This window comes from Natator depressus, chromosome 15 (genome assembly GCF_965152275.1).
Source record: "Natator depressus isolate rNatDep1 chromosome 15, rNatDep2.hap1, whole genome shotgun sequence".
In the NCBI taxonomy this organism is placed as follows: Eukaryota; Metazoa; Chordata; order Testudines; family Cheloniidae; genus Natator; species Natator depressus.
Window position 1 is genome coordinate 26,759,360 of NC_134248.1, and position 13,450 is coordinate 26,772,809.

Consider the following 13,450-nt stretch of genomic DNA (forward strand, 5'->3'; position numbering starts at 1 on the left):
CCGGGGCGTCGCCTTGGTTACCGAGGCGCTGGCGCGAGCGAGCGGGGCTCGCAGGAGCCGGGATGGCGGCAGTGGCGCTGAGGCTCGGGATCCTCCTGCTGCTGCCGCCGCTCCCGGCCGTTAGGGGGGTCTCGGGACAGAGCCGCTCCGCCAGCGCCACCCCGCAGCCCTCGGCGGGCTCGGGGCCGCCTGCCCCCTCTGTTCCAGAGACTCTCCGCCGCTCCGCCGCCAGCCCCACAGCTCCCGGGCCCGGCGTGGGCTCCTCACCAGCCCCGGAGTCGCCGCCGCCAGAGACCCCCGCTCCGCCCGCCGCCTCCCCTGCGGCAGCGGCCCGGGCCGGGCCTGGGCCTGCCCCCGTCACAGACGGTGGGTACCGCCCGGCGAGCGGCTGGGGGAGCCGGGAACCGGCTGAGGAGGGGATGGACGGGGGAGGATCGGGCCAGGGGAGCAATGGGGGATGGGGCGGAGGATCTGTGGGGTCTGGCTCGGGAGGTGGGGTGGGGGCTGGGGGCTCTGGCTGGGGCAGGGGGGATCTGGGGCGTCCTCCCTGCTCCCAGCACTAGTTGCCCAGCATCTGCAGCTTCTATCGCTACAATTCTCTGAAGTCCCGGGTGGTACTTCCAGGGGGATGCCATCAGGGCCTTTGGGTGACTCCTAGGAATCCTCGATGAAAGCATTGGCCTGCTGAGTGTATTTAGAATATCAATTTGTAAATGGTTTTTGCTTCTTAACTACTCCCTTTGGTTCCTTCTCCCCCTCTGGCTTCATGCCTTCTTCCATGCCTGCCTATGATTTGGAACAATCGCTTGCTGGCCAGTTTGCCCTCTTATTCATCCTGGAAATCATCCCTGTGAAGCCCCACTTGTGTGGCGAAGGCGTTACCGAAAGTCTTCTTGCTAGCAAAGCCCCACATCGCCTTTCTCTTCACTTTTGTGGCTTGCATCCTCCTTTTCAGAAGCACATTATAAATTCTCCAAGTCAGGGACCCTACCATTTTTGTGTGTTCTGTAAAGCCCTGTTTACATTTATGGTGCTGCATACTGAGTAAAAACACTTTCCTATAAGAAATTGGAAACATGCATTTTAGAGTTTGCTTTTCCCCAATACACATAAGGGTTGTTTTGCTGGGGTTCAGGATTTCGGTAGACCAAAAGCTCTTTGGGGAAGTGGCTGTGTTTTGGTTTTGTGTTTGCACAGTGCTTAGCATGATGGGATTGAGGGCTGTTAGTAGGGCTCCCAGACACTCCTACATTACAAATAATTTTATGCTGAGAGAGGCTCATCCTGGCAATGTCTTTCAACTGGTAGCTGTGTTTTGCATTTCACTCCTGATTTGTCTCTCTTGAAAGCTGCTGCTGACCCCACATCACTTGAGGAACTAAGAAGTTTGCCCATGTGTACTCCTTTCCGAATGTCAGGGGACTTAAAATCCCTCAAAATTGATCCCTGTTTTACATTTCCAATTCAGGATTCTAGTGCCAAATTCAGCTAATAGAACTTCAGAGAGACAGTGTGTAAGGCAATATCTTATTGGACAACTTCTGTTGGTGAGAGAGAGAGACTTTCAAGTGTCCAGAGAGCTCTTCAAGCATTAATGAGAACATGTTGGACACTGTCTAGGTGATCAGATAGCATCCAGTGGGCCATAGTGAAAATTTAAAAGTTACAAATTGAAATTAAAAATATTATGAAAAAGTCATCTGTATCCTGACTGCAAGCTGTTGTCCCTCACTTACTGTTGTTCTAGGCCAGGGATCTCAAACTCAAATCATCACGAGGGCCACATGAGGACTAGTACGTTGGTCCAAGGGCCACATCACTGAAACCTTTTCATACAACGATGCAAAAGTATAGTCAAAAATGAAAAAAAAAAATCACATGCTATTAAAAGTCAATGTATTAACTTTTTAAAAACTAATGCGAAGAGGGGTTTTAATAAAATATAAACACTGTAACTATTCCTTATGTGGTCAGTAACACTGATGATGATCTACACTAACAGTCTATCAACATAGCTGTAATGGCAGGAACTTTTTAAAGTAACTTCATACAAAATACGTTGCTACTTTTAACTACTCATAGCAAAGAATCATACATGCTGAACTTCATACCTCAGACTGCTTGTCTAGTCCAAGAGGCCCTGCCCCATCTCTTCCCTGCCCCCATTCCACAAAGTCCCTGCCCCAGCCCTGCCTCTTCTCCACCTCCTCCCTGCTCCCTCCTGGAAAGTCGTAAGCGCTGCCAAACAGTTGTTTGGCGGCCGGAAGAGAAGGGATGCGGTGTGCTCGGCAGGAGTGCACGGAGAGCTTGGCTACGGTGGAGTTGGTGCCTATGGCGGGCCACAGGAAATAACTGGCCCGTGTGTTTGAGACCCCTGTTCTAGCCTTTAGCCCTTGCAATCCATGGGTAAATACATCACTGATCCAAATTCCAGAGGCTTTGGAATCAAGATCTCTAGTGCCTCCCTCCAATCTATATTTACTTACATAATAGCAAATGACAAAAATATAATGGTGAGCAGTGGCCTGGGTGCTAGCCCTGCTGAGTTGTATTCCTTGCTTTGCAACTGACTCTCTAGAGACTTGTTCAAGCCTTGGCTTTCCCTACCTTTACTATTAGAATAGTAATGCTTGCTTACTTCACAGCAGGCCATAAAGCTTAAATGATTAAACGCCTTGAAATCCTGTTAAAGCTACTATGGATGTGCAAAGAATAACCATTTTACTACTAACAGAACTTGGCAATTTCATATGGTCAGTCAAATTCCCTCACTTCCAAAAGTGACATTCCAAAGAATGTTTTGGTTTTGTCCTAAATGAAACAATTATGGGGATTAAAAGGAAAAGCAAATAAACTTACTGATAGGTGACAGGGTACACTACTCACCACGGATGGCACCCCCTTCTGAGGATTGCCTCTGCACAACTAACACCCCTTCCTGTGGTCAAACTCCACCATGCTCTTTTGCCAGCTGTGGCTCCTCTTTTGCTTAAGGAGCTGTTGCCTCCTCTTCATGACTCAGCCTTCCAGCCAGGTCATTCAGCCTGTATCCCCCCAGGGTACCAAAGTCCTTCTGCAGGACTGGTCTCAGGCAGTCTTATCTAGCAGTGCCCTGATTGTGCCATTTCCCTAGTAGCCAGTAGGGGAACCTAGGTCTACCCACTACTCCAGGTTACAGTCCAGAGACCCTATACCTGCAAACTGTAGGCCTCTTTCACTCAGACCCTGTTGCTCCTTCCTACATCCTCTGGACCTCCCCCATGTGTACCAGCTCAAACTCCCCCCTCACCGGGAGTAACTGCAGATTGTAGCACCCTATAGTCTCAAACTCACCTCTCTACTCTCAGGGAGTGACTACAGCCAGACTCTCTGTTGCCAGCATCTTGGCTTTATAAGCCCAGCCCAGTTCCTCTCCAAGCTGGACTTCATCAGCAAATTAGGCCTTAGTGTGCCCTGGCTTTCCTCCAGGGGCAATCTACAGGGGGTTAATTGAAACTAGAAAAATTTTTAAGATAAAGCTGCAAAGATTATATGGAAAGAAAGAAAGAAAGAAAGAAAGAAAGAAAATTCACATCTTTAAAAAAATCAACTCATATTGAAACATCAGGAAAATATATTACTGTACATGGAGCATGTCTTGTCCTTGGAATTGTGTGGGAGTTATAACAAAATGTTTTATATTTGTGTTAGAAACTAAACAAATAGATCAACATTTATTAATATGACTTTTTCTATATCAGTATTGGGTAGTGATCATATTTTTTGACATCTTCAAAATTCCTGTTTATTTCACTACGAGTTTTGGATTCCTAAGGAATGCAGAATCAGGTCTCTAGTATGCCCTTGATATTGTTAATTGCTCATCATATGGTCACTTCTTGAGAAAATGTGTATCTTAAATAATAATTCATGGTTTTAAAAACGATACCTTAGGATTTAGATATAAACATTTAACTGCAGTTAAAGAAGGACACTGTGAAAACAAAAAATATAAAGAATGTTTTGTTAGGCATTAAAATTCATTCCTAATTTTATTTTAAATCTTCTTCTCTCCAGTTGCTACATTGTGTGTTTGTGACCTCTCGGTGGCACAGTGTGATGTAAATTGCTGCTGTGACCCAGACTGCAGTGCCGCAGATTTCAGTCTCTTTACTACATGTTCAGTTCACATTGTCACGTAAGTTCATAAATAACTTTTTTTTTTCAGCTCGAAGATGCAGAGTCCCATCATATTCTCATTGAATTCAATGGATACAGGCTAGGGTCTGCATTGTGGGCTTGTTTTCCCACAGAACCTCCTTGCTGAGTGACAGGGCACTGCATTCACCCGCCATCCAGTCCTCAGCACCTAGGCAGTCATCAGCACAGCTCTACTGGGCCTGGGAGACTCAGGCCTTCACCTGAATCCCTGAATCTTCCCTTTCTGGGACTGTCATAAACAAACTAATGAAAGACAGCAGCAAGCCTGCCTTCAAACAAGGGACCTCCAGCAGTCTGTATAAGGGTTCAAAGCCCTCAGGTGAATCACTGACAGGAGCTGTGAAATAGACATTCAGGGTATGCCCAGTTCTGCTTAGACTGGCTGTGGTCATGGAGGAGTCTTTGTCCTCATTTACACTTCTCCCCAAACTGGGCTGGGCTTCCCTGTTTTTAAGGCTCTTCATCCAGGCCTGAAATGCCTCACAGATGTGGTGGAGCAGGGAGGCTTCAGTTTAGTCCTGCTTTTTAACCCCTTCCTGTCCAATGGGGGGTTTGTATACCTCCGTCACAGTCTGGAGTTAGTTTTAGTGATATCTCTTTACAGCTGAAGAGAAGTCCCAAGGGAGGCTGATAATGGTCTCTTGTTGGGACATGTCTGTTTGCACTGAACTATTTCTGGAGTAAAAAAGGGAGCTGTAGGTTTGTAAAAGATCACTTTTGAGTGGGATGTGAATATTTAAGGCTATGGAGCTGAACCTCTAATTGTTCTGATGTCAAGAATTGAGTGCTGGCACTATTCTCATTAATGCTTCAGGAATGACTTCAGCCTAAATCTTGACATGGAGATACAAAGGTAATTTAGTATCCATTATAGCACTGGATGGCTATTTGGAACAGATGTTTGAACTTCTACATTAATTTCACTGTGCTATGTCTTGGATTGTAATCTCATCAGACCTGTCAAACTAAGCAAGGTCATGTCTGTCTGTTGCTTGGATAGGAGATGTTGAAGGAAAATGCAGGTTTTGCAGGGAGTGATGTAGGTTACACCTTTCCCTCGATGTCAATACTGACTCAATGCCTTATCGTGACATTAAGGGCATTGTTTTTGCGGGTGCCATCTTTAAGAGAAAGAGTAAAACATTTGCAGCTTCCTATCAATACAATTTAGAAGCTGGAAATTAGGAGCATTAGCACCCGGTAAGCAGGTGGTTCTCTCCATGGACCACCAATAGTCCATCAGTGTTAGTTTGGGAACCCTTTGCTGTAAGAAGTCCTAGTCCTAGGAACGTGATAGCATCATGGCCATCATTAGATAATGTGAGCTTTCCTCTGATCTGTCTTTTAGGAGCAAGCATAGAATCTCTTCATCTCATTGGCAATTTTTGCCTTTCTAAAGTAACATAGTAAAATATTAAAATATTACATGATAGTAATATAATACTGGCTTATTGTTTGTCTTTTGTTGCTGTTTACAACCTATTTCAGTATGTAGCTTTGCACTGGTATCAGCCTCTCAAACAGGAGTTAAGAAAGCTCATTTTAGAGTCTGAATTTAAAATAGCTCAGTGTGACTTCTCAGAACAATAAGCATAGCTCTTCAACCCACTTCCTGCATAAATTAGCCCAATCTGAATAACTGAGTTTATTCTCAGTGCTTTGAACTTTGAATCATTCAGCCACCTGGGACTGCTATTTCTTTGTTCTTGCCACAATGCATATTGCCACCCATTTATAGGTATTTTATATATATATCGGAAAGGTGTAATCAGAGCCTTTTTGAATGACAGTTGAATCCTCTGCTATGAATATTTTATTCTTGTCAACTAGAAATGTATAAAATCAAGCTGTACTTTTTTTCTGAAGGTATCTTTTGTGACATGTCAAGGGATCGTCAATGGCCACAAGTTTTACATCTCACGTTTACATATCATTTTAAAGATGGTAACTTTCATGTAAGCAACTGCTGTAGTTGCTACAGGGGTGTTATAATTATGAATAGGAGGGGAGGTGGTTTGTGGAATCCTGAGGGAGCAGGAATATAGTCCATGATGTGGGCCTGTTAAGATGTGGTTCACCTTATGAAATAGTTTACAACACTCTACCTAATGGGTCATGTCTAACTAGCATAACTTAATAAAGGAGAAATGTAGTGTTCAAGATTATATAAATTCCATATATGCCATTTCTTTTAATTTTGATAATGTTCTTTTACTGCTTTTGACCACTCTGCAGTATCCACTCACTCTAGCACATGAGGTATCACCGTCTCATATTCAAGTCCACCAGCCAACGTAGGGGGGATTAGTACTCTTCAGAGTGTGACATTTACCATCCACTGAGGTCTTATTGGAAAACCCCACTCACTATTGACCATACCCGCTGCAATACCAAATTCTCTTGTTGATCTTCATTGAGGATGCTGGTAACACATTGTACCTATCCTAAACTGACTCAATATTTCCCCTCCTTGATGTTTCTCATTCCATCCTTTGTCTCCTATGTGTTGTGAGCAGTTCATTATATTCTTTTTATGAAGATGAGTGATATGATTCTGCTGCTATCTCAAGTCCATGCACCTCATTTTCCCCTGATCCTCTTGCAGCCTTCTCTATGTTCAACCTCATTCCGACCCATCCCCTACCTTCTCTCTGGTATGAATAAAAGCACTTTCTGAATGTCCAGTCTTTAACATATGTGCCATTATGGTATGTGAAGCCAATTGGATCCCATGTGAGTTGTCATCTTTTATATCATTGTCATCGAATGCTGTCCTACTTTGAACAGTGGCTATTATCACATCCCTCTGTTTTGAAATCTGTGAATGAAAGATATTGGAGAATGGCTAATTGTTGTTGTTTTTTCCTGGGATAAACAGTATAAAATGTTAAACCTTGTAAGGGTGCATAAATGATCTTCAAATCTTTACTGTAGTTATCCATCCCCACTGTTGCCTTCCTTCTGTTACAATGCATATAAAGATTGTCAAAATTGACTTTGTTGGATCTGTATATTTGTTTGCAGAGGTGACAGCCAGCTTTGCACTCAGGAAGCAGCTATATATTCAATCAATGTTACAGCACATCCACCTGAAAGGATATTTAAATTAGTTGATCAGAACAATCCAAGTATTTTCTGCATTCACGCTACAAACTGTAAGTAGATCTGTAACTCATGCTGAGCAGTGCAATGTTGTCATCTTCAAAACTTTTTGGATGACAAAAATAAAGACTAAAACTGCAAGTAACCAAACTTGCAAGAAGACTGGTTATCCTGTATGCTGATGGTCTGGTGCCAGTGTTTTGCCAGGGCAAGGAGTATAACAGTTTTATCAAAGGAGTTTTGCCCCCATACAGAGCCTCTCTATAGAGAGAATGAGATTGGGATCTAATTAGGGCTGGTTGAAGATTTCCATCAAAACTCTTTTCAGTGGGAAATTGGGCTTTTGACTAAATGAAGATTATTGCAGAAAATGTTTGCTTTTCTCAAATTTTAAATTTTTCATCAGAAAACTAAAAATGTTTAAATTTTTAGATGAAAAGTCAATATTTTCTGCAGGGGGAACTAATTCTAACTAGCGCCAGTTGTGACTGTGCAACTGGTGAAATTTTTTCCAAATCTTCTGATGTCAGTTTTGTGGGGGCTTTCACATAAGTGAAATAGAGTTCATGCTGTAATTTTTTCATCTCACCATGACTGTGAAATAGTAATTTAAGCGCTATCCATTAATTGGTATGTCTTGGTATCAGAATGTATGATCAAATCAGAGACTTTGGTCTAAAAGGTCCCAAATTTAGGAAAGCATTTTATCCTGTGCTTAATTTTAAGCACATGTTTAAGTGCTTTTTTGAATCGGGGCCAAATTACGGATACCAGCTAATACCTCCTAGAAAACTTTGAGAAATATTCATCTTATTCTGGTATTTTCCTTCCCATTTTTAAATTCTAAGGGTATGTTCCTGTCTCCACAATGGAAATGTTTGTTACTAAACACAATTTTTATAACTTAAAACTTTCTCACTTTTATAAAATATTTTTTCACAGATAAACAAGCACTGTCCTTTATTGCTCCTGAAATGCCTACTTCACAAAATTTTGATAGTTTGCTTAAACAGTTTGAAGGTGTTACCTTCAGTGCTGAATCTGATGTTCTCTTGAATACTGAATTAGATGCTCAGAATTTCTCTGATACAAATGAAACTGCTAGATATGAGGTAAAAATAATCTGATTCTTTTTATATTTGCAGTATTTTAAATGTACTTTCTTTTATCATAAAACACTTTCTCACTAATGAATCTTTCCATATATAATTGAGTAAACATTGTTTGCATCAACTTAAAGTTACTTTTCTGAAAAATACAGACTTCATTATAGTCCTTCATTAAATATAAAAATTTCAGAGCAAAAGACTAAAGTGCAGCATTTGGCTTTAGTCTTCTACAAAATCAAAGTGAATTTTTAACATCTGGGAAACATGTGCAGCTTCCTTATGCTACTTTTGCTATTGTTGGCAAGAAAAAAAGAAAAAGGCAAGATGCTATTAAAATCTAGCCAGTAGGGTTTATCTAGTCAGTTGTCAGTGCAAATTTCTAAAATATGGACTTTGTAGTCTTTGAGAAGATTTGTTTTATTTTTATAACAGCAGATGAGCTGGAGAATTTCCAGTGATTGTAGCAGATCTTTAATTTAGCAGTCAGTTTACATGATCTTGGCTTGAGATATTGGTGGGTGGAGAAGTTTGGTTTATTGGGAGCCATGGTAGAAGCAAACAAAATGTTAATAGTTCTGGTTAAATTTGTTGTATATTTTATGAATCTTTCTGTGTACTGAAAATCTACAAGCTTGGGTTTGCCCCTTTATTTGGCAGTATGGTGTTCCTATCCAGACGGCTGATGCATTTCTGAGATTGCCTGCTCCCCTTGTCTCCTCTCAGTGCTCCGATGCTAATCCTGCAGGTTGGCAAATGCATTCTAATTCCTGTTTATCCTCTCTTTAGTGTGTGCTTTTGGTATCCTGCCACTCCAATTTACAGATGATTCAAATGAACTATCACACTTACCTGTTCAACCCTGGGTAAAGTTTCATTTATAAAAATGGTACTTAGCTATTTTAATTCCTTTTGGTCATAAACAAGAAATTGTGTTCCATGTAGACTGAGCCATTCAGAGTCACAAATATAAATCACTGAGTCTCATTAATGGGTTGCTTTTCTGTTTCTGAAACTGAGCCCCTTTGGCCTTATGGATGCAATAGAATTAGTGTGAGGGTGATAATGCAAGGTGGGATGGGGTTACATGAAACAAGGCCCAATCCTGCATACCTTGGAGGGAGTCCCCACTGAAGCCAAGGAAGTTCCTCCCATGAGTAAGCTCTGTTTGCCTGAGTAAGAGTTGTAGGATTGGGTGCTGAACTTTCATACCAACAATATCCTAAAATGCTTCAGAGATAAATACAGATGGTATATGTTACAGAAAATACTAGATGGGAAATAAAAGTATTGGCATAAGGTAGATAATGGGGGAAGAGAAACTCAGAAATCCCTAGTTAAAGAAAGAATGATAAGCTTATGAGAGCTGTAAATGCAAACATAAGTCTAATGGTAGATTTTTTTTGTAAATTTCTATTTTTAGGAAATAATGTTTAGTAAGAATGTGACCATGTCCTAAATGAGCATACATGCACATAACTAATGATCTATGATAAAATCATGAAAATCCTCTTTAAACTATGTGAAAAAGTGTGGCTCTCTTTTCTGTCTCTAAACAAAAGTAAAAATGCCAAAGAAATGGAAAATAAATTCCCTATTTTTTTTTCCCCTCCATGACAGTTAGTTTTAATGAAAAGGTAAACTCTTAGTTTTGAATTTAACCTTAAACATGAGGATTTTCACTACAAAAGTGATAAACCTTTTTAGCTACAGTTGTACCAAAGGCTGCATAATAGGCACTGATTCTAAGGCCCTGTCTACACTGGCAAGTTTGTGCGCAGTGTGGAGGTGTTAATAGACAATCTTTTAATTGACAGCTGTCTAAGCATTACTTCCCATTCACTTTCTGTGTTGCATTTACTTGAGATTTTTGTCTTTTGCTTTTCATAATTGTTTTCTTTAGTTCTCTCCGTAATACTTTTTTACAGGTTTTCTAGTAAACCAGGCTGTGAAATGCAGTAGAATGATAAATGTGGGAAATTGTAACACCACTCAAGCACTTAGTATGCTGTTTTACACCAACTCCAGCATTTTAGCAGTAAGTAGGGTTTTGAAACACAGCTGCTGACTGACAGTTGGTATTTATTTCCTATCTCCTCTTCACATCTTTAGAATTACGTAATTTCCATTTCCTAAGGGAAGTGGGATGATGACTGTTTACTTTATATAGGAGTTTAAATGGGATTTGGAAAAAATCTTCATAACCATCATACCTTGTAGAAATAGCCATTCCCTCCCACCCCCCTTTCAAGCTCAGAAAAGAAAAGCACTTGTTTGTTGGGGGCTTAGATAACCAAAAGACAGCCTGGAAGATGTGAGTTTGTGTATGAGTCTAGGATTGCTGTTGCTGAGATAGTGGACTTATTGTAGAGGCATGGGTTTCCACTTTCGATGTGCATGCCTAGGCCTTCATAAAGAGCCTGTTGCCAGGAGTCTAGATCCTCAAAAGTATTTAGGCTCCTAACTTGATTTCACTGGAAGTTAGGAGCCTACATACCTTAGGGGGTCTGGGCTAGAGTGCCTAAGGTGGCAATGGCCAGGGTTTTGGTAGAATGAGATTAATGTTCTTCTTTGTGTGTGTGGATCCCACTGTAGGTACACATGCACTTCGTGGGCCCAGATAGGATGTTTTTGAATAGCAGTGTCTGGGGCCATACCTGTGCCCTCTGCCTCCTCATGCTCCCATAAAAGGCAGGATGGCCATAACTATCCCTCAGTTCCCCTTTTTACTGGAGCAAGACAGAGCCCTGCTGCTGTCTAACCCACTATTGTTCTAGTTTAAAACTTACTTTTTCAGCAATGAATCTTTTTCCTATTCTTCTCTTCTTAGTTATTCTCCAAAAAAGGGGAAAAGGAGACATTTTGACAAGCATTGGGCCTTGGACTTAGCCACGGTTGCACAAATGACACATGGGCATTCATTATTATTCTCAGCCAGTGAAATCTCCATCAGTTTTGCTCAATTTACTAAGACCAACTTGATTGTCTTGACAGCACTGCAAACGAACCCAGGACCTAAACATTCCTGATTCTGCTTTGTGTGCCTCTGCCAACAAAAAACAAGTTTTAGTTGGTGATTTAATGCAGAATGCAAGAATCCATCTTGGAGCTTGTGGAGCTCTACAGAATTATTGCAGCATAAACTCTTGTCAATAAGCTAAGCAGCATGACATACAAAAACTGTTATGTAAAGTAGAGGTGCCATTTCTGAAGCCGTTTTTTTGATACAACTAAACTTTCATAGTATATCCTGCTCACTTTATCTTCAGAGTCTGTGTTGCAAAAAGGCAGGCAAGACTGGAAATAGTAAGAGCAGACACCAAGTTTTGGTAACCTTTTAAGGAAATCTTAGATCCACCTATTCCTTGCTGATTTTATTATTATTATTAATTGTTTGTGGGAGTTTAGCCAAAGTTAGGGCCTGATGCAAAATCCATTGAAATCTAGGAAGTTTTCCACTGATTTCAACAGGCACTGGATCAGACCATAAGGACTACACAATTTTGCTCTTCAATCATGAGGAGTAGCTAACACTTTGACACTGAGGATAATATATGGTATTTCTAGTTACTTCCCTGCTGTGAAAGCCATTGTCATATTAGATAATTGTTGGTAGAGGAGAAGGAAATAGACAAAGCAATTAAGTCTTAACCACTTACCTTTTTATTTATTTGCTATTTTTTGCTAATGATTTAGCTGTTGTTTGAAAGAGCTTGTTTTTGTTCCCTCCCCTAGGTACCTAAGTCAAGTCAGCTGGTAAGTAACATTATTTCTTAGATGAGACACACTTGGGATGAAATCCTGGCTCCACTGATGTCAATGGGAGTTTTATCATTGCCTTCAGCAGGGCCAAGATTTCACTCTTGCTGTTTAATCCAAGCAAAATATGCAGTTTAAGCCAGTTAGCCTGTCTTCTGTCAGCAATGGTACAGTTAACAAGTGAAAGGGTGCTCAAGAGCTTGGAGCTACTCTCTGAGATGATTTATTAATTCTGGTGATTGAATCCCCACCCAAGTATAATTATAGACTCTAGGTTAGCTCATAGTTGCTATTAAACATGGAACATCTGACTGGTGTTCAGCAATTCATGTAACAAGACCATTGTTCTGTCCCTCTGAAACAGAAACCTCAGGCTAGCGCTTGAGGATTTTAGAGCATGCCCTTCGAGGGTGCAGACAAACGCTTGTAGCTTCCTGTCTCTAGGAAGCAAACTACTACTTTCCAGGAAGCCGCTGTTCTAAGACTTCCGAATTATAACAGTTGGAGTTCTTTTAAACAGGAAAAAGTATCAGTCATCCAGGCAGGATCATAGTATGTGCCTTACAGTTCAGTTATACCCAGTATTCAGAAATGACACTTGTTTATGTTTCAGGTTAATGTTACTGTCCAGACCATAACTGTCCAATCTCTGAGTGGAACACGTACTCTGCTTAACAGTAGTGATGTCCTTTTGCTCCCCAAGAATTTGGATAATCAAGTGTGCATAAATGTAGTTCTTGGGGTAGGTACACAAATTGTTTTTCCTCTTTGTACTAAATTAAAGGCATGTATGTATTAGATCACTCCTACTTCTCAAACTATTGGAAATCATGACACTTTCAGCTAACATGTGGCGAAGAGAAACTTGATCTTTGGGACAACAGAGCCTTACAACATACAGCATGGTATCCTGCAACTGGATTGGAAATGCACACTAATGCAAAATGGAGCTGTGGGATAAAATCCATCTCTTATTACTTAAGATTTACTATTTGTGTGTGGCAGTTTACATAGACAAGATACAGTCTCCAGGAGCTTAGAATCTAAGATGAGTCTGAGACAGGATGCTTGGGAGAAGAAGGAATACACAAAATAAGATTAAATTGCTGGTTGGGTTGGTACAACGCAAGTTAGTTCATTTCTTTACCTTTTTTGAAAATAACGACACTTGAGGGTTGGTATAGGACAGCGAGTAGGAGAGATGGTGTCAGGAAGTCAGTTTTGAAGAAACTGGGATGCATTAAATCATTCCTATTCACTAATAACTAACGTATTGATTTTTG

At 41.0% G+C, this 13,450-nt stretch overlaps 1 protein-coding gene across 3 annotated transcripts in view; it reads left to right on the forward strand.

Annotated features, from left to right (window-relative positions):
* The window catches only part of TCTN1 (tectonic family member 1), a 17,736-nt gene continuing 4,286 nt past the window's right edge, over positions 1-13,450 (forward strand). For 2 of the 3 annotated variants that reach the window (XM_074972386.1, XM_074972387.1), the window contains exons 1-8: positions 1-366; positions 4,057-4,177; positions 7,225-7,355; positions 8,245-8,414; positions 9,069-9,156; positions 10,337-10,446; positions 12,144-12,164; positions 12,781-12,909. In XM_074972386.1, the coding sequence (XP_074828487.1) occupies positions 63-366; positions 4,057-4,177; positions 7,225-7,355; positions 8,245-8,414; positions 9,069-9,156; positions 10,337-10,446; positions 12,144-12,164; positions 12,781-12,909 (1,074 nt within the window). In that variant the 5' untranslated portion in view covers positions 1-62. The remainder of the gene's footprint in view (positions 367-4,056; positions 4,178-7,224; positions 7,356-8,244; positions 8,415-9,068; positions 9,157-10,336; positions 10,447-12,143; positions 12,165-12,780; positions 12,910-13,450) is intronic. The other variant, XM_074972385.1, reaches the window with a different exon arrangement.